At 42.1% G+C, this 22,117-nt stretch overlaps 1 protein-coding gene across 4 annotated transcripts in view; it reads left to right on the top strand.

Annotated features, from left to right (window-relative positions):
- Positions 1-1,190: 1,190 nt before the first annotated feature.
- NKAIN3 (sodium/potassium transporting ATPase interacting 3) overlaps positions 1,191-22,117 on the top strand; it is a 197,385-nt gene continuing 176,458 nt past the window's right edge. Inside the window, exon 1 of one of the 4 annotated variants that reach the window (XM_035126230.3) lies at positions 1,191-2,000. In XM_035126230.3, coding sequence (XP_034982121.1) covers positions 1,947-2,000 — 54 coding nt within the window. In that variant the 5' untranslated portion in view covers positions 1,191-1,946. Of the gene's footprint in view, positions 2,001-2,561; positions 2,827-22,117 lie in introns of those variants that run through there. The other 3 variants (XM_088675578.1, XM_088675579.1, XM_088675577.1) reach the window with 3 other exon arrangements.

The raw sequence follows: 22,117 nt of genomic DNA on the forward strand, positions 1-22,117 counted from the left end.
GCACACAACACATCACATCAGCCTCTGTATAGATTTAGCCACCTTATCTGGTTTACAGCATATCACACATAAAAACGTGAGCAAACAGTTCCCAGAGGTATCTGCCCCCAGAAGTTTATTTCAGTTTGGTGTATTAAATTAATTGATTGCTTCTCACAACCAGCTGAAGTCCCAAAGCGATTTACAGGACAAGAAATAAAATTAAGGAAGGAAAACATATAACCAAGCATTTGTTAAAGCAGTAACAATGCAATACGTAGGCATATAGGACAGCGATGTTGTTGTTTTAATCATCTAAAAAGATAAAAGTATCCTCCACCACCCAACCCAAGAATGAATACCAAACAGCCACGTCATAGGACTGATTATGAGGGGTGGGGGCCAGGACTTACTTGGCCCACCCTAATATTTTATTCTTGAGAGTCCCATGGACTGCAAGAAGATCAAACCTATCCATTCTGAAGGAAATCAGCCCTGAGTGCTCACTGGAAGGACAGATCCTGAAGCTGAGGCTCCAATACTATGGCCACCTCATGAGAAGAGAAGACTCCCTGGAAAAGACCCTGATGTTGGGAAAGATGGAGGGCACAAGGAGAAGGGGACGACAGAGGAGGAGATGGCTGGACAGTGTTCTCGAAGCTACGAACATGAGTTTGACCAAACTGCGGGAGGCAGTGCAAGACAGGAGTGCCAGTTTTGTACTATAAAGATTGCCACACTTTCCCTGCATTTGGAGGCTCATGTTAGAAGTTGATCTTCTAATATTCTCTGGCTGAAGATGAATTCCTAGACACACTTTCCTGGGAGAAAGTGCCATTGAAGTCAATTACCCTTACTTCTGAGTAGGCAGGCATAGGATTGCACTGCTGAGTGACGCAATTTATATACCGGTATCTCTGAAACAAAACCACGCCGTCCTACAAAGTACAGGCTGGGCCGAGAGAATGATGAGAGCTACTTTTCACATCCCTGCTCATTCACACTTGGTTTTTTGTTTTTTGTTTTTAATGCTGTATACTGTCCAAGACGCCTTCATTCCTTCCTTCCTTTTCTCCTCGCGGGTAAAGGGCGGGAGCGCCCCGCCCCTCGCGCCCCGCCCCTCACTCTTCCTCCGAGCCAATCAGGCTCTCTTCTTCTCCACGCCGTTCAACTTTCCCGGGGAGAGCCGCGGTCGGCGCGAGCGCTTGTTCGGAGCCTGGGAGGAGCAGCGCGCCAATCACGCCGGCTTCCCCGCGCGCACCTCGGTGGTCCCTTTAGCTCCTCGCGTCGGAGACCAATTGAACCTTGCGCCCCCTGCGGCTGCGAGGCGCGAGAGTCCCGGCAGCGGCTCCTGCCTCTTCCCTCGGAGACCCTAAACTGAAGAAGCCCCGCCTCGAGCGGACCGTCTCCTCGCCCCTCGCTCGACAATAGCCCCCCTCGAGGAGGCGAGCGTCCCTCGCCATTTGCCAGCTGCCCGCCGAGGCGCCACAAACCTGCTCTCGGCTCCCCTCACTCACTGGGCACCTGCTGCTCAGCCATTCCCGCTTCTTCACCCGCGGAACCATTGACAATTCCGACTCCCACCCCCGCCGCCGGCGCCTCAGTTCCGAAGTCCCATTCATAGGCTGGTTTTCCAGAGGCGCGCGCGCGTCGCCGGCCCCGGCAGCAGCCCCACGCCCACCTTCCCGCAGCTTTCGCCAGCGCCGGATGCTTCGCTCGGCGGCGGCCAGGCTGCCCTCCTGAACGCCTTCGCCGGGGCTGAGACGGAGGGGACGACCGCCGCCTCTTCCTAGCGTTCTTCTTCTTCCTCCTCCTCCTTCTCCTGTGAGGCGCGAACAAAGGGATTTGGCCGGCGCACGAGGCGAGGGCGGCGAGGGGCTCCGTCCGAATGTGGTGAGAGCGAGGCGGCGCTCGAGGAAGGCAGGAGCGGCGCTGCCGGCCGGCGTCTCGCCCACTTGCCTTCCACCATGGGCTGCTGCTCGGGGCGCTGCACGCTGATCTTCCTCTGCACGCTGCAGCTGGTGAGTAGCTGCCCTTTGGCGAAGGGCTGAGCAGGCTCGCGGGGACGATGGTGACCCTCTCGCTCTTGGAGTTTCTCGTCCCTCTTCTCTCTTCCCACCCACCCACCCAGGTCTAGTATTGATTTCCCCTTGAATCCCGTCCGCCCTGCAGCCCAGATGAGACGGATCCCCCTGCAAGCTGCAGCTGGAGAGCTGATCTGCCTCGCGCTCCGCAAGCAGCGTCAACTCTCCCTGCAACTGACCCTGTGTGAGGCTGGCAAGCCCAGCTTCGTAGCAGCTGTCCCAGGTGTGGGTGGCAGCTCCCTTCCCAGCCCCTCCTCCTGCTAGCTGGCCTCGCTTTGGCCGGGGAGCTGTGAAGCCCGTCCGGCAGCGCGAACCCTTTCCCAGAAGGTCAATGACAGCTGCCGAGGGAGGGGGTCGCGGCGCCCGGCGCTCTCTCGCGCTTGGCGGACTCGCTTGATTCTCCCGTGCATGTCGGAGTTGCCTCGCAGGATCTCTCCCTGGAGCCACACGTCTCTTTTGCAGCTGCCACGGCCTCCCTCCGCCCTCAGCAAGAGTTGTGAGGACCGAGGGCCTTTTCATGCCGCGTGGATCATAAAGCTTTTCCTTCGCCTAGGGAATAACGATTTCTAGAAAAGCCACTGCGTGTTGCCCATAAGATCAAAAGCAATGCCAGTTCTGGTGCTCATTGCGCTTAGAGTTAGACAGTGTGTATATATTTGCAAGTAGTCAATTGTGTTTGCTACGAAGTATGCTAGGTCCCCCCCCCCCCCGTTTTTATGTTCATTGGATTATGGTGCTTTCCCATTGTAAAGGAGGACTCCAGGTAATGCTGTCTAATTCCCCACCCATCCCCCTTTTTTTGATCTCTTGTGTACCTTTTTTCTGTTCCTGCACATCCTGCACTTTGAAGGTGGATTCTCATTCTGGCTTCATTTCAAGGCAGTTTGAAGTGTCTGTCTGGCATGAGGAAGAGATTTCCTCTCTCCCATGCAGAGTGCTTAAATCAGATATTTAAATGTTGCACAGTTCTATGGAAACCTTGTTTGTTCCCGTTGTATCAACTTGACAACTGGGTATTAAAACCACTTCATGATCAATGTGAGGTCAAGGTGTTCCGGAAGCACCTGATGGGGGGTACTGCATGCCTTTTGATGGCTTTGTGGCTCAAATATGAAATCTTACCTCTGCTCACAGCTGAGACATGTTCCTCCCCCTTCTGAAGTTGCAATTTGTAGCATCAGTTAAAGGCTGTTGTCAAAGGGCTGCTTTTGTTTGGGTTTGACACTTGGTTTTCATGTTATCAAGAGCCACTCCTTTGTTTCTTTCAAATGAAATAAAATGAAGAGTTTTCTGTGTATTGGTAGCAGTTGGTAGCACCACTGAGATGAATATTTTGCTCTAGGTCCACTGTGGCTGCATGGCAAAGGGCCTGGTTTATGCTTTATGGTGCATACAATCTCACCCTTTGGTTTGCCCTGACTGTGTGTGCGCGCGCCTCTGTGGCATATAACTTCATTTCTACTTGTTGGGGTTCCATTCCTTGTTGAAGCTGATATATAACTATTCCAGTGCAAATAGCTGTTGGAAGATTTGACTCTGAACTCAGACCCATTGAGATGGAAAGGGACTACAGCTCAGTGGTAGAACATCTGCTCTGCATGGAGGAGGTCCCAAGCCCCATTGCTCGAGCAGATAGAGGTGGGAGAGAACCTTGCTTAAAACCCTGAAGACATTGTCAGTGCAGAAGGTGCAAAGCTCAATGGACCCAATGCTCTGGCTCCATGCAAGGCAGCTTCCTATGTCCCTAATGGGGCTTACTCCCATTTCAGTTGGTAGAATTGCAGCCTAAAAGAGCATGGCTCCTTCCACGGTTTATTGGTCTTTAGTTGTTGTGGATATCTTGTGATTCAACCTATGACAATGCTGGCTGGGAGTTGGAGTCCAGCAACATTTGGAGGGCTACAGGTTCCCCATCCCTGTTGCAGAATATTGTTTCAGTTCTATTAACTTGATAGCTTGTGTGGTTCTTCTCTTGATAATAGGCAGGGGCTAATAAGGTTCAAGTGCTTGCTCTGGAAGAAATAGGCAGGGTCAAGGCAACAAAAGCAGAGTGTTTCATGAGTTTTTGTTGTGGCACAGCATAATGTCCTTGTGGAATAATCACATGATATGTTTTGATCTAATTTTTAGAAGTTCTATTGAATATTGTTTTGTATTGATTCTGTTTAACTGCTTGTATACATACATATACATATATCATATTAAACATATATCATATTAAACAGCATAAAAATATACAGATAAATTACAGAAATTGATTGGTGATAACTGTGCTTTCCCTAAATGGCTCCTGTTGTACTTGTACTGCCAGTAGGTGGTTTGTTTATCTCTGATTATTATTACCGTAATTCTTCAGTAGTGGCTGGAGCTGTTTCTGAGATGCCCTGGATGTTGTCATAAAATGGAATGAATTGTACAGCAGTGTTAGAAACCCAGATGCACAAGCTAGGGGACAAATGACACCTTAAGCCTTGGTTACAGTTGCTACAACAGAATGCCTGTTTGCCAGGGGGGTTGGACTAGATGACCCTCAGAATCCCTTCCAACGCAACAAAATCGTTGACAATGTAGATGAAGAAGATTCTTTTTAAAAAGTACACAGTTTTATGTGACTATTAGAAACAAAAATATGTAGACATCACCTGGACATTCAGGCAGTTTGCCATTCTTTGTAAACACAGAGTTGCCAAATGTGTATTGGGCAAGTGTGCCACTTGGCTGTGTGCAACTCACAGCTCCATGGGTAATGTATATTTAAAAAATGATAATACAGTATAGGCTTTTCTGTTGTCTGGAATGGAAATAACTTCAAACCAGTTTTAAGAAGTACAATTGCCCTCCCATTGAGAACTCTGTACTCAGACTGCATCATACTAAACTACAGTGCAATGTAAGGACAAGAAGAATATAATTTCTAATGTGATAACCAACTTTATTTCAGCATGATTCTGTTGCTCCAGTTCTACATTTCCCTCCTTTTGGTTTTAACAAGCCCCAACTCTATAATTTTCCTTTTAAGTTATGCGGAGAATGAGAAAACAATGTCTCCATTCACATGTAGTAGTAAAATAGTTCCCTTGCTGCTTTCATATCTATTATCTTCACATTATAGGCATATGTGGGTGGAAAGTGTATCTAAGCTGTTGGAAGTGAATGCAAATGGAGTGGTAAATTATCTAAACCAGAGCTCCTCAAATCATGGTCCACAGAGACTACTGGTCTGTAGGATCAAGTCTCTTTTGACAGGACTGAATTTATCGAACAGGCTAACAAGAACTTGAACTAGGGCCTGTGATTTTCATAATATAATGCTGGTGCTGTCTAATATTTTTCTCATTAAAAACTACCATTTAAAGAGGCCTTTCTAAGTAGTCTGGGATAGGATTGACGGTTTTCATAATATTGCACTTTTTAAATGTAAGTGTTGGTGCTGAATAAAAAGAAGTTTATTAAGTGGTCTGCCAAGACCCACAACAATTTTCAAGTAGGGATGGGAATTGAGATCAGCTGCTCTAAACCTTCATTTCTCCAACTGTGTAGTGGTTTTGGGACTGTGCATAGGTACAAATGAGAAATGTTATAGTCATTTAGGGCATAATTTTAAAAGTCACCTTGCTACTTCAAAGACAATATTAATCTAGATGTTTGTGTTTGGTAACAGAGTGTAAAAAACCAACCACAACAGTTGTTTTAATATCAACCCAAATGTCAACATCAATTTGTGTGATTTGGAAGAGGGCATATCAGAAATCAAGAATTGGAGGTGAAGTGGCAAATCTCAGTCATGACTAAGGAGCACAGTACTACTGCCTTGGGCCATTTGTAAGTTGTATAGTATAGTGTATAGATAATACTAGAATTCCTAGCACATGTCAGCTTCATGTGTCCCACAGAGGCTGTATCTGCAGATTGCCCAATTTCACCTTGCCACCTGCTCCCCACCCTAGTCTGCCAAAGCATCTCTTTCCTGGGCTGAAGGCAGTGCAGCTCCCATGGGAAGTGAGGCACACGAGCGACACACACACACTCTCTGTTGTGTTTTCTCATCACAGTTTCACTCCCTTTAGCCCACCATGCAGCTGCTTGATGGGTTGTGGGGATCTTGATTGTCAGTGTACCAGTCATCCGGGAAGGGGTGTGTGCGCGAAGGGATTGCCCTCTATTGTGTGCAAGCACATGAGCCCACCACAGGCCTTGAGCCTCTGACCTAGCACCTTCTTTTGCTCTCAGCTAATTATTTGGTACATACAACAGCTGGGTATGGTTTCCCCTGCATTTGCTCAGCGCAGGGTTGATGTATCTTTTTGCTCTTCCTCTCTTTTCTATCTGAAAAGTCCAGTTCAATACATGCAAATGCACTGAAAAAGAAAAATGTTGATGACAACCTACAAAAAGTACTGTAGAAATAGGAGTTCTTGGTGCAATCAGGAAATCAAAAGAAAAGGTTCCAAGAACTCGGGCCAGGAAGGAGATTAATTATGAATTCTTCAAACTGTTTTTTGACCCAGGTGGCGCTGTGGTTAAACCACTGAGCCTAGGGCTTGCTGATCAGAAGGTCGGCGGTTCGAATCCCTGTGACGGGGTGAGCTCCCGTTGTTCGGGTCCCAGCTCCTGCCAACCTAGCAGTTCAAAAGCACGTCAAAATGCAAGTAGATAAATAGGAACCACTACAGCGGGAAGGTAAACGGCGTTTCCATGTGCTGCTCTGGTTTTCCAGAAGCGGCTTTGTCATGCTGGCCACATGACCTGGAAGCTATACGCCGGCTCCCTCGGCCAATAATGCGAGATGAGCGTGCAACCCCAGAGTCGGTCACGACTGGACCTAATGGTCAGGGGTCCCTTTACCTTTAATGAGACAAATTCCAGTTGAAATGATTTTCAAATCCAGGACAAGGCCCTGTTTCATTTATTCTTCATCAGCTGGAATATATATTAAAAGATCCTACGTTAGACATATATCTTATAGCATTATGATACATTTTATCATCTCTACATAGAAAATTATACATAGGCAATTATACAGTTTATAACAAACAGAGACAGCTTACCTATAGTTTCATGGTCAAAGTGTACCAATTGTGTTTGCCTAACTTGCTCAATCTGTTTGCATGTGTGAATTAAGCATGTTTCCTTGTCAAATAAAGCTCAGTTCAAATAACTCTTGAAGACAACATTTCTCTTAACATAATTACAAAGTGTTATTTGGATAAATGTTTTAACACCGAGGCTCCTTTACCTCTGTAGGGTAGAAAGCAAAAGCAAATCTTCCTGAGTACCCATCCTTTGCTAAGATTCAGCTAGTAGCCATCCTCTTTCTTTCCAAGCTGGAGTTAATATTCCCCCTCATCTGCCCCCCCCCCGGCATATGGTTTAGACACATAACAGTCCTATGCACATAATGGGACTACTTCTAAGTAGACATGCATAGAGTTATGCTATCAGTTAAGATTGGGGCCACTTGAGGTATTCCGACTATTCCAGGGATGTGGCAAATGTAACCTCTGAATAGACACATCCATATATATATATATATATATATATATATATATATATATATATATATGTGACAGAAATGTCTTCAATCAACATCTTAAAAATGATGGTTACAGGTAGGTAGCCGTGTTGGTCTGGATCGAAGTAAAATAAAAAAAATTCCTTCAGTAGCACCTTAGTTGGTCTTTAAGGTGCTACTGAAGGAATTTTTTTTATTAAAAATGATGGAAATCGCTGCTTTGTCACTCTGGCTGCATCCGTGGATGGGTTAATTTAGACTTTACATTCCCTTCATGATATCAGGCTCAGAGATGGCTCCTGATGTGTTGTGCAGAGTAAATTGCTATAGTCAACCTTCTGTGTTGCAAATTGCTGTGGGAAGCACCCCTTTGGACCAGGGTGTCTTTAAGTGCAAATGGTTGTCTGATGGAGGTTATCTGGAGAACTGATTCAAATTTCAGGCTTGTACTCCCAACAGAGGAGGAGGCCAACCTGTATTCCGATGAGAAGCTTTAGACTGCAGGTGGGAATTTGTGTCACTTAATGTTCTCCACACTAAAGAAACAGATATACAGAGTCCTCTACATGGAAAGCAATATGCCAGGGGGAAGAGCTTTCTTCTTGACTTCTAGATTCCAAGACATATTGTATGGAGGAGCTTTTATTCATGAGATCCACCTACCAAAGGTGCTGGCTCCAGGGGGTTGAAGGCACTGTAGACCCCCTCAGTCTTGTTTTTTCAGGGGGGCAGGCTCCCCCATTGTTGGAGCCAGGCACGGTTGGGGTCCCTCAATGTGCTTCAGAAAATGGCACCTTTGTCACAGTCTAAAAAAGCTCAGTTGAGAAATAGGAATTACTCCTGTGTTGTATGTAGGAACTAGATCGGGCATCCCCAAACTGCGGCCCTCCAGATGTTTTGGCCTACAACTCCCATGATCCCTAGCTAACAGGACCAGTGGTCTGGGATGATGGGAATTGTAGTCCAAAACATTTGGAGGGCCGAAGTTTGGGGATGCCTGAAGTAGATCACATTCTTGTTAATTTACATCTAAGTTGCAGAAAAGTGTATATTTTGTAGTGCTGCATTTACAAAAGTAACCTCTCCTTGCTTCTTTTTCAAATAATTTTTGTCACTGAATAATTCACTCCATTGAGGTAATCTTTCTTTACAGTGTAAATTAAATGTATTATTTATATTCATAAATTCAGACACAGCTGTGAATATCTAGGATATTTGACTGTGCTCCCCGTAACAAAAATTTAAATAATTACATTTTTAAAAAATGCAAAGGGCTTCGAGGAAATGTAAGGAGAGTTAATTTTAGACTGTTTGACTTCACTGTCTTGGGAACCTAGAAACAAAATCTGTGTTTTAAAAAATGTATTTTGCCTCCATTCATATATATTATAATGTCTGATTTGAAAACAATAAATATCATTTGACTAAACCATTTCCCTTTTTGGGGGGAAAAACCCACGCCGTTGCCCTAGTTCTGCTAAACTTCAATTAAGTTCAAGAGGAAACAAGGTAGCTTCAACTAGCCCTATGCATGTATATCCTGAAGTAAGTCCTGATGACTTTAGTGGGGCTTCTTCCTGGGTAAGTGTATATACGATTGCAGTGTTCAATCTCATGACTGGATTGAGGCCTCTCTTGTTATACTTATTTTCAATGTCTGTGCTTGTGAGCTGCTTTGAGTTCACCTTTCTGAAAAAAAGTGGCTAATATTACACACACACAATTGCAGTACGTGGGGTTGGTAATTAGCTCACACAAGTGATGTTGGAAGTTCTAGGTCAGTTGATGGTAGATTGTCCATTCCCTGCCTCCCTCCTGTGAAGGGGGTGAAATGTCATGTTGTAGTGTTGCCAGGGTAAGCTCTTGTTCATGACAGAAGGGCAGAGGGCAGCTTAGAGCTGCTCTTTTCAGCAGCAGCTCCATATTTCTTAGAATTTGCAATTCTGCCCAAAGAAGAGTCAAAGCATTTCTGTCCAAAATATGGAAAGTGATTACTCTTGAGATACTTAGTCTTTATTCCATTAAATGGGCATGCGAGCAAGCCCTTCGATGAAATTGTGAATCTGATTGTATCAAAATAATTTAAAGCGTTCTTTTCTCAAGGAGGCACCAGAGAATTTAGAATTATATACTGTTTCTCTGTCCACGAATTGCAATTCCCTATGCCGGAGCAATGCTAGAGGCAATATCACAGTTTTTAGTGTGATCTTCTATTTCCTTTCCTGGCTGCTTGCACTCAGTTATATCCTTATGATCTTGCTAGGAATCTGTGAAACTACCCCCCCCCCCCCCCCGCAAAGGACCTTTAACACCTTGAGTATATACTTTGGGTGCAGCTCTTCCTCTGCCATTACGTCGCTCATTCTCATTTTAAAGATAGAATTGCTAACATTGCCACTCATATTATGCCTTACTGTTTTCTCTAGATGGGGAATTATAGTTAAGATTTATTGCACGTATCTCAGTTCTGCTGTTTATCAACAGAAAATGCACAGAAAATAGGCATTTGCTGAATGCAACGACCCCAGTTAGGGATAATAAAACAAGCCAAATCATAAATTAGATGCTGGAGTTAACATCTGAGAAATGTATAGCATTGCCCAACCCAAACATTTAAACATATCCAGAACAGTCTTGGAGGAGGAGACTATTAGTTCATATTACTAAAGTCATGCTGCATCATATACTATACAGTGAATGTGAAAAGGCTTCCTTTTTAATTTTTTTGCCTGGAATTCGGTAGTTACCAACATGCATGGATTATTTTAACTGTGCCAAACATGTGATTTCCACCAACTAGCTGATTTTAAGGACTATTTTTCCACAGAAGCACAGAATTGTGGATTTGGAAGAGACTACGAGAATAATCTATTCCAACCCCCCAAAAGTGCAGTGCAGGAATCTGTTACCCAATGTGGGGCTTGAACCCATGACCCTGAGATTAAAAGTCTCATGCTCTACCAACACTATAAATCAAGGCAGTCCCCTTTATTTGAAGAACTCAATTTGGACTTACTGAAATCAATACATATGGGGCAACATGCCAATCAGAACTAGTGTGTGATACATTTCCCTTATCCTAGAAATAGGGAATCTGTGGCCCTCCATATGTGGGACTCCAACTTCCAGCAGCCCCAGCAGGAATGGCCAGTGGTCAAGGTAGGTGGCAGCTGTAGTTCAGCAACATCTTGGAAAGTCAGTTTCCCCAGCCCTGCTTATATCCATTCACTTGGGATAAAGCCCCATTGAAAGTAGGACTTGCTTCTGAGTAGACACATTTAGGAGTGTTCTGTAAGCTGGACCCTACCTTATTTTTGCAAAATCTGGTTAGTGGCATTTTCGCCCACAGTGTTGTTTCTTGCCTTATTTCGGGTTTTCAAAAAATGAATGTATGCGGAGGACTCATTTGTTTGTTTGTTTGTTTGTTTGTTTGTTTATTAAATTTATATACCACCCTTCATCAGATGACCACAGGGCAGTTTACAGGGAACCAGGCAGAAGGCCTTCTCGGGGTAGTGGCACCCGCCCTGTGGAATGCCCTCTCATCAGATGTCAAGGAAATAAACAACTGTCTGGCATTTAGAAGACATCTGAAGGCAGCCCTGCTTAAGGAAGTTTTTAATGACTAATGTTTTATTGTATTTTTAATATTTTGTTGGAAGCTGTCCAGAGTGACTGGGGAAACTCAGCCAGATGGGTGGGGTATATATTATTATTATTATTATTTACAATACATTATAGGTTTGCTGGATGAAGTCCTAATCTGAAGGCTGAGTAGGTCAGCTGGGCTAGTAGTGCTTTTTGAAACAGTGACCTGAACCCCAGGGGTGCAGATAGACCTGGAGCAGCCCGTTTGCAAGTGCAATTCTGTTTTCTTTCATAAATAGCCACACATTATTTCCAGTGTCTCAGGCGCGTCCCCCACCCCACAAAATAATATCCCATGGTTATAAAAAGAACCTGGAACAGAGAGGCTTATAGCCTAATTCTTCGAAGAACTTCCATTTGCAGCTCTTCACTTGAAACAATGGGAAATGGGAATGTTTAGTACTTTTCAGAAGGCACTTAACTACTGTAACCATGCCACTGAATAGGTTGTGTAAGTGCAGGCAATATTAGGTAGGACCATTAGATGAAGTCATTGAACCATCAGGAGGCTGGATGTAGGGGAGGAACAGTGTTTTTTTCTAATCTAAAAATGTTGCGGTTGAGCATACACACTGGGCTCATTCTCTGGGGAAGATTTCTTTCAAACATACCAAGCCTGCCAGCACTACTATCTAGCATTTCACTACTATGAGGGTTTCACTTTGTAATGTTTCACAGATATTGACACCATGCTGCGTATCTTGGGTCATCTATTATTAACATACGAGCAATTTTGCCTGGCTAAAAGTATGTTCTCATTATTCATACTTCTTTTAACCCCCTCTGCTGTTGGAAGACTCCTGCTGCTAACTTCTGCTATATATTTTTATGCCTGGGATACAAAATCATCTTGAATGTACACAAAGCAAGCTCGCTATTGATTTTCCTAGAAGTGTCCCAGATTTTGATCCTATCCGGTCTTGTAATCACAAAAGGCTTATACCTTTACTGCTGTAAACTTGCCTTTGCAAAAAAAAGATAATTTCTGTGTCCACCTGTCAGATTTGTTGCACTCTGCACGCCTAATGGTAAAACAAATATTGAGTGAGGTTTCCCCTGCTATCACTGCAAGCAAGTAAGAACCATTAATAGGTAGTAAGCCCATGCTTTTAAACATCTACAATGAACCTGCTGGGAGAAGTCATTCAGAGGTTTGGGGCTGAAATGTCATCAATGTCCAGATAGTACCCACTCTGCCTTACTTTTTCATCTGCCTGTCCCAAGAGTTCCATGGAACCTTAAAGAGTAATGCATTTATTATGTTCATAGTAGGCTTCATTGCAGTAACAGCAAACTGCTGATCATGTTGTGATTGTGCCAACTGTAATTTCAACATCCTTTTTTTTACATACATGCACTTCTGCCAAGCTAGGTATCCCCCATGCTATACCTGTGCATTTGATTCCCCATTCTACTGCTAAATGACGAACTTTTCATTTATCTCTATTGAATTTATTTAAAACTCTTAATACAACAGTAATATTTTTTTGGGGGGGGGGGCAGCCTATCTATGTACCTGGGTCATAGCAGGTGAGGTGCCAAAGAAAAGGCATTCTCTTATGCACATGACAAAAGGGGAAATGCTATTTTAAGAGGATTCCTTCCACTTGCAGCTTTAAAAATACATGTATTAAAAAGGATTGCCAGTTGATTGGTCACAACAAAATATGTTTTGATTAATTAGTCTAGTCAAATCAATTTAGCCATCAGGCAGGAGGGAATATCAGTATCCGAAACAATGTGTCCCTGATTACCAGTTGGTGAGGATCACAAATGAGGAGAGTGTGATTGTGCTCATCTTCTGCTTGTGGGCTTTGCATAGGCATTTGGTGAGAACAGAATGCCAATACAGTGGTACCTCGGTTTACAAACACAATTGGTTCCGGAAGTCTGTACTTAACCTGAAGCGAACTTTCCCATTGAAAGTAATGGAAAGTGGATTAATCTGTTGCAGATGGGTCTGCGGAGTACTCAACCTGAAGCATACTTAACCCGAGGTATGAGTGTAATTGGTTCCGGAAGTCCGTACTTAACCTGAAGCAAACTTTCCCATTGAAAGTAATGGAAAGTGGATTAATCCATTCCAGACAGGTCCGCGGAGTACTTAAACTGAAAATACTCAAACCGAGACGTACATAAACCGAGGTATGACTGTACAAGTGGGCCTTTTGGGTTGACCCACTAGGGCCCTCCTTACTTTCTCATCTTTAAATGGCCAGCATTCCCCAAAAATGTCTAAGAAGTCAAAAGGAGAAACCTTTGATTGCTTTTAATAAAGATGTGCCATATATGTATATGTGCCAGTCTTTGAGTGTTAGAATGTTATCTGTCACTGACAACTTTGTGGTGAGGGAGCTGGACTTATGAATTATCTTCTTGCTGTTGCATCCAGCCTAGCCTACAATTCTTTTAGAAGCTTTCAGTAGGGCATTTAAAAATCTTTAGGGCTTGGTCATCTTTCAAAAAATTAAGAGAGCTGAAATGGCAATAGCTGTTTCAGCTCAGCTTCAGATCTTTCTGTTGGGGGAAAAATAAAATACTGTAAAACTGGGCATGTCTGTGACAGAGCTCTTCAGGCTCCCAGATCTTCCTATTGCTCCTATTATGCTGATTCTACTGTTCTTCTTTGGTCTTGTCTCATAGACTACTGAAGTAGATGAAAGTAGATGAAACATATACATTGGAAGTAGTTGTAGGCAGCTAATGCTGTAGTTTTGTTAGAGAGCTTCATTATAAAGAAACCGTGAGAAGTTCTCTGATCCAATCAGACTCTCAGACATAACTTTATAGCTAACATTATTTTTGTCCAGAATCATTATTTAATGATTCCTGCAAGAGCACCAGGTGCTGTATTAGTGACACGCTTAACTTTTCAGCAGGAAGTACGAATATTCCTAAGGAAATTCCTGCCTTTCACAGCCAGGAGCTATAGCAGCTTTATCGTAGCTCTATAAAGCTTGTATCACTTCTAGCTGTTAATGGCAGATTTGCTTGTGGATGTTCTTGCTCCCTGCTCCTTCATTGATGACACTGTACAAGGAATAATTGAGATACTACCACTCATAGGCACACAGCTTGGGGACTGAAAATGCCTGTCAATCTATGGTTGGTTGTTTTTTTATAGGTTGTTCAGGATTGGAAAGCATTTATTTATTGGATTCATACATCTATAAATGTGTCTAATTTTTTGAAAAATGCATAATTTAGAAAATTTATAGTCACCACAGCTGTCACTTTTTTTGTAATGTATATGCTTCTTTGAAATATATACTTTAAAAAATAGCAATGTATCAAAATATGACTTAGCACATATATGCTCAGGTCCAGAAAAGGAGCGCTTTATGAGGAAGCAGGCCTCTACATGCAGGTTTCTTGCTAGATCAGGAGCCAAACAGCAATGCCAAATCCACTGTGATCTTCATTCACACTCTATGGTGTGGCATTCATTTGCTAATCCATTCTTTACAGCTACTTCATGAGAACTATTTGACATACCTTAGTCTATGGTCCCTTGGGAGCAGAGCTTTCCAAACTGTGTGTCCTGGGAACGCTCCTCATGCTCCTTCCAGGGCTGGAAAGTGGTTAGTTTAGCCTCTGTTTTGCTAGTAAAACTGAATTACTGTGTCGCAAAAAGAAATGGAACTGCAGTACTACTGTGTTGAGAAATGATGCATGTCTAAAAAGTGTGTCACCAACATGAAAAGTTCAGAAAGCTTTTAAATATGTTAAGTACTGTAAAATAAAATAAAATAGATAAGACCAGGAAATGGTTGGGGGAGAAAGAAAACAGATTAAAAGCAGGGTTCTGTAACTTTGTTGACTTTCTATGTCATCAAATAAGTGAGTTATATCAAAATTACCATTGATGAGTTTCTAATTGTATTTAAAAGAATGTTTTGTATACATATAGGAGAAAGGTAAATTCCATGTGTCTTGTCAGAGAGAGGTCATGTTTACACTAGAACATCTAATCTCCCCTCCAACCCCTACTTGACCAGGTTTATAACTTGCAGCTGCCCACCCCCTCCACACTTGTCAGTATCTTTCCACTTAAGTGGCATATGTTATCGTTCACATACCAGCATGGTTCGTTTTAAAACATAACACACGAAATATTAGTACGTATTGACAGATAACAATCTAATTAGATGCAGGCAGGAAATAAATGCAAACCATGCAATTGCTATGTTGCAGAAATACTTCAATTACAGATTTTAATGGCTAGATCATGGTTGCCATTTGTTACAGCACATTGGGAAGTAATTATCAATGCTTGAATGGAAACAGAAAATGTACAGGCCGGATTTGAGGTGGGGGGAAGGGGGGAAAGAGAAAACAATAGAATAAATGAATAATGTTGAGAAAGGAAAAGGAAGCAGCTTTCCAATGCAAATACGATTCTGCATCTCTTATTTACCTATGTTGCCTGATGAAACTACCCAACAGAAGTCCTCTTGCACTGTATATGTGAGGGGCGTTCTAGTGGCTTGTGCCTTAAATTTATTCAAGGTGCTGTAGAGAGAATTGCCTGGTAATGCTGAGACTTGGATGAAGCTCATGCATGCTGCTCCTATTCCCCACTACATACAGGTTTTATATATTAGCTTCCTGAAGGTAGAAAGGTAATGTTAGTGCTAATTGTTGCCACTCTTAATTTTACTATGTTTATCTTGTCTGTATTTGAGCTTTGCATTGTAATATCATGGACTGTTTCAAAGTGTTTTGGCCTCACTGTTTACAGTCTCTCTATATAATATATATCTGCCAGCTGAGTATAACACTTCATGCATCTGATCAAGTGGATTGTAGTCCATGAAAGTTTATGATGCAATAACTCTTTTAGTCTCTAAGGTACTGCAAGACTCTTTTTTTGTTTTTGTTGTAGCAAACTGGCACCGCTACCTCCTCTTGAATGAATGGAGGTTGTGCTTGATGGATTGCATTGTTAACTCTCTTGCTTAACAAGACTGAAGAGTGGAAGTCCTGTAGAAAATTGCACTACGTCTCCATTTGCATGCAGATGATTGATAATGAAGGGACCATCGGCTGTTCAGCTTCCTCATATAGCACATTTGTATTAAGATAATTGAAAAGGCCATCCACTTAAGATATCTGATTGGTATGCTTTGTGTTTATGCAGCTTATACTTCACTGCGTTATAAATATTAATGAATTAATCCTCCCATCTCTCTATCAGGCAAGTAAGCATCACAACTGTGCTCCTTTTATAGATGAGAGAAGTGATTTTCTTAAGGCCATCTTTGGTGCTGATGTCAGAGCTGGAGCCTAGGATTTATTAATGGCTGACATTTCTTCCTCATATAACTGGGATGTACCCATCAATGTCTATTAAGCTGACTAGGCTAACAATTATGACCTGGTGTGAACGAGCCTACTTCCTTAATAAATATTCACTCAGTCTGCACTGTCTCTAGTGATCTAATCAGATTAGTTTTACAGTACTTTTGCTTTTTAGTTTAACTTCTTGTTGTTCCACAAAAATAATATTGGTGCTGCTTTTTGTGTGTGATAGTTTTACAAAGCTGTTCAATGATGCAGCTGCTGAATAGCAAGTTGTCAGGAAAATTCTGATAACTGCATGGGTATGTTCTGGTTTGAATGTATATCTCTCTGTGTTTTCAGCTGTAACTTGCAAAACCCATGTGCTTGCGCAATCTGAATTTGTAATGCCCATTCTCTCTTCAGTATTCTGGGATTCCGTTTTTCTTGGGTTAATTGACCATGGTTTCCCATTACATCAGATCCAGGAAACTATGGTAACCAAGACCTGAACAACTTCAAACCATGTTTTATCATGCTAGTTTGTTCTACTCCTGGTAACTACACTTTCCTGTATTTAATGTAAAGTGTTGAGTTAAGGAAGGAAGAGGAAACATGATGATGATGATGATAATTTATACCCCAGCCACTCTGGGCAGCTTCCAACACATAAAAACATAGTAAAACATCAAATATTAATACCGGTAGTAACAATCTGATGGAGCTTAGAGAGGCACTCGGCTCAGGGCAGGCTCCTGCTTTGAGAGGGTGCTGGGCAAGGTGCTGTCCATGGCTTCCTGTGAGGTTGTCCTTCACACAGGCTTGTCTCTTCCTCTTGCAGTCTTACTAGATAGAAGGTGATGTGAGGAAGCTGTTTTTGCTTGTGGTACTATGGGCATTGACAGAAAATGAGTGTCACCTCATATTCTTCTTGCAACTTTGATCCCCTCCCCCAGCAAAATTTAAGTGGAATGCTCAGAGCATTGTGGGTGGAGGTGCTCCTTTGATGCTGACTAGTGACCACTTCTTCTGTACCTGTTGGCCTAAAAGTAAGCAGTTAGAGGTTATTGCAAGCTATCACCTTCATTGCTTCAGTAATTGCCACCCACCCAAAAGAAGAGAGCCACTTTTCTTTAGTTTTTGGTCAGGCTTCTGCTTTGATGAGGTGTTGCCAGCATCATCGTGTCTCACCTTTCAGATGCATGTCAGGGTTGCCCAGGGGCAATAGGGAGAGTGGTGGTGACGATGGCTGCTGCAGCTGTCTTATCCAGCACTTTTTCAGCACTCTGCATGTGCAATGAATAAAAAAATGGCTTTTGGAGTCAGTTGACTGGAGACTCAGGTTGCATGATACTACAGACTGGATGGTGCGCTTGCAGCTCAAAGCTAAGTCCCCCAGGTCTCTACTTTAAAAACCAATTTAATGGTCCAGAATATAAGGTACTGGAGGCTGACTCTTGTTTCAAGAACCTTCCCAGTACCTTGCATTCTAGAGCAAGGCTAGATGGCTATCTGGAACATATTAGGTTGCTCTAAAATGGAAAATCGGCATGCGTGCACACATACAGTATACATATGTAATTGCTCTGCATGCATGCATTTGCAATTACTCTGCATGTGCATTTAGGCCTATGGATTCTGGCCTATATTTTAGAGCTGTTTAAATATAGCACTAGAACTGGATGTGGGTCATTCAGTTAGTCTGCAATTTGTCATGCAATGTATTCCTTGGTCACTTAGCAGGAAAGGAATTGCAGCTGTGCTTTCTGAGACATAAGAGAGTATGTCTCAGATTCCACAATAATAAAGGAGCAAATGTATTTGCACATGTGCTTCACAACAGTCATCTGGCTTATGCCAATTATTTTTAATAGGAGCTGGTGTGGTTTTCATAGCTTATTTTTTATTTAATGTGACATGTGATAGGCTTGTGCGTAAAGAAAAGGCTTTTGCTTTGGTTCCTTACTTCTGCATTTCAGTTCTTTTGCAAACATCAGTTCCCCTCCAACATCAAACCCTTATTTGTATGGCATTTTTCTAAGAATTTCATCCCCAGCACATAAAATTGCTGCAAAATGAAGTGTGGCCATTTGTGAACTACTGAAGAGACTTGGCAGTGCTTGTTAGAGAAATCTTTTGCCTTAATAAACTGCCTTTCTCATATTTGGGAAAGACACCACATCCAGTTACCTAAAGATGAGAGCATTTATTCTCATTTTTTGCTGCTGTTAAGTATTGATTGTTGTAAATCAAAGAACTTGAAAGCAAAAAGAACCTGAAGTGTTTCCTTAACTATTATTTTACCCACTGCATTAGCAAACATAATGAAAGTTATTGAGCTTTCATAAAAAGAAAGTTGATCTGTTTTGAGTGGACATTAATTAGCGGTGATCAGGGATAGGCTTACCCTGAAAATGAACTTCACTTTCCAAGTGCTCCAACTGAACACTTGAAAAACCTGATAATAATAACCTTTTTAGCTACCTTTTAATCCTTCCACTTCCCAAGAAGGTGGGGAAATTACTAAAGGAGGAGGGGTTAACAGATGATGGTACAGCCATGTATTCTTGGGGTTTGAAAATTTAGGCAAGATAAATAAGTAAAATACTACAATAAATGGAATACAAACACCAGAAAGCAATGCATCAAAATAAGTTGGGCACATTTCTATTAATAGTCTTTTCTAATAATAATTTTTTAAACTTCAGACATCAGTTTGAGACTTTTCTGACCCTTTTCTGCTGGATCTTTATGTGCCCTGTGCTACACCTTGTTCTCCTTAGTCCAAGATTTCTGCAATCTGCATCCCTCATCTCTGTCTGTCAACACTCTTCTTTTTAAAAAAATCACCTTACTTGATTGTACCCCTTTATCCTTACACCAAAACTTAAAGTATTTTTTCATGCCGACTTTCAGAAAGACCTATACAAACTGATAAGTGACGTGGGTGGCACTGTGGTCTAAACCATTGAGCCTCTTGGGCTTACTGATCGGAAGGTCAGCGGTTCGAATCCGCATGACAGGGTGAGCTCCTGTTGCTTTGTCTCAGCTTCTGCCAACTTAGCAGTTCGAAAGCACACCAGTGCAAGTAGATAAATAGGTATCTATCTGTTTCCCCCCCACTGTCAAGTAATGTTTTTCAGAATGATGACAAACTCAGACTTGTGAGCTGCCAAACTTTAGGTTTTACACTAAATAGAATGTTGCAATGTCTACACTGGAACTTACTACAGCTCATGAACCATGGGGTTCAGATAATAAATTATAAATATGTGCTTTTCTAGAAGACATTTTCTTTATAATATGCTTCATTACAAATAAATTCAATTTTTTGCTCCTCTAAGCTGCGTCCAAATTTATCCTCATTCTACACACTTGGTTTGGACTTTCCTGTTTCACCCAATATTCAGTTGAGTGTTTTTATGATAATTAAGTTTATTGCTCCAGACCCTTGATTTTGTGATTCTGCTGTTTTTCAAATATGTTCCCAACTACAAATAGGACCACAGTTTATAATAGTATCATACTGTTTTTATTTTCACTTTGGAAGCCATTTTGTGACTGAAAAGCTATGTAAAAATAACACAATCAATGATCAGATAAGTCAGAAGAACACACTCATTGAAATCATTGGACTTCTGAGTATGAGCAATAATTTTAACATACTTGAACATAAATACCTGCCAGTAACAAGTAGCTTCCGGTTTGTTCCAGCTTGTATTTCTGTTTGCACTTTGACGTGCTTTCGAACTGCTAGGTTGGCAGGAGCTGGGACCGGGCAACGGGAGCTCACCCCATCACGGGGATTCAAACTGCCGACCTTCTGATCGGCAAGCTAGGCTCTGTTGTTTAACCCACAGCGCCACCCGCATCCCTGCTTTTAGTGCTTACAAACATGCAAATCAGCTTATTGATAGGCTGAACCTGAGAAGTCTTTATACAGTTTCCAAGTACAGTCACCGTTAAAAAAAGAATTCTTCTGTCTTCTCGGTGTGTCAGATTTACCCAGTCTTTTGTTTTTACAATGCAGATTTATCAGTTTATTGTGATTTTCTTTCTAGTTCCTTAAATACATCATTCAAGTTGTCAAGGCATAAACTTCTCCAAGGATTCAAAATGATGGCAAAATCAGTGTAGATAACCTTTGCAAGTGTAATAACTTGTTTTGAGAACAGTAAGCAGTGTCCTAGAAAATAAATATGTCCTAGAAAAGGAATATTTGTAGAATTAAATGATAGCTGTTGAGCAGATGTGTTCCAGTATTATGTATCCTCGGTTGAAACGTTTTAGCTGTTCAGTAAATATAGTAGTTGAGTAAATGTTTCTTCTGAAAGCCACTGTAGTCAGTTATCAGAGTACCAATTCTGTGACAATTAAGATGAAATGTGAGAAACTGCCAAATTATCTCTGTAGAAGCACAGTAAAATTGTTGACAATTTCTAGTGGGAAACAGATCTTTTCCTTTTAATTTGCAGAAGTTATCATAACACCCATGAAATATAGCCTTTCACCCTGCAGATCTAATTTCTAGCTTGCTTAGCCCAGAGTTCATGCATTTTTAATCTGAACCAAACAAACAAACTAAATTAGTTTTTTTAGCAGAGCCTAACTATATTTTTCAATGTCCTGGTGAGCTTCCACAGCAGGGATCATTCTATTTTATGGTGAAGAAGATTGCCTTAAAACTGTGGCCGTTTTTCAGGATTTGTAGGTTAATTAGTCAAGGAAACCCAAAGTAGTAATTTTATAGAACCATACACATAACCTTGCATCATAACACATGATTGTTTATTCATTGTTAAGTTTAGGTTCTTATGGAGATAAAAGTGAAAGGCCACCAATTGCAAATCCCTGCCCAGGCAATCAACTACATCTTGCTACCTTGCACATCTGGGGGCGGGGACATGAACTGGGTGATGCGGCATATAGGGTGGGGTTGATTCATTCTCTCCCAGTAAAAGTTGATTGGCACTCTGTTCATGACACCCAAAATAAAATATTTAATCACAGGACACTTAATTCACTTATGAAATTTGCTGTCATGTTTGTTGTGAATTGCCACTACCTTAAATAGCTTTCAGAATGGAGTGGGCATGTTCACAGAGGATAAATCTATACCTAAAGAGAGCTTATTACGAGTGTGGATCCTTGTATACCGGTAGCTAAAATGGCACCATCCACACAGGGAGGTATTGCAAGGCTTAGGGAAACCTTAAGATTTGCAGAACATCTTTAGGAATAAAATTTGTTAATTGTGGTGGTGGGAAAGAGTGCATCGAGGACTGAGCATGCTCAGTGGCCACAGAATTCTAAACACCTGTTTTTCAAGGCTAAATGCCGTTTTGGGGCAACATGGAGCACATACAAAGCATAGCTGCCAAGTTATCCCTTTTTTTAAGGGAAATTCCATTATGCTGAATAGGCTTCCTCGCGAGAAAAGGGAAAACTTGGCAGCTATGATACAAAGTGTTGGGCTACAGTAGCAGACTCCTCAGAAAAGCACATCCCTGCATGGCGATTAGGCTTGAAAAAAGCCCAAAATTGCTGCCAAGGCTAATTGCTCTGTAGGGCATGTGGTCAGGAGGGTCGCTGTGGGTTTCATGGGCAAGCCTTA

Source organism: Zootoca vivipara, chromosome 8, assembly GCF_965207765.1.
Source record: "Zootoca vivipara chromosome 8, rZooViv2.hap1.1, whole genome shotgun sequence".
Taxonomy (NCBI): Eukaryota; Metazoa; Chordata; class Lepidosauria; order Squamata; family Lacertidae; genus Zootoca; species Zootoca vivipara.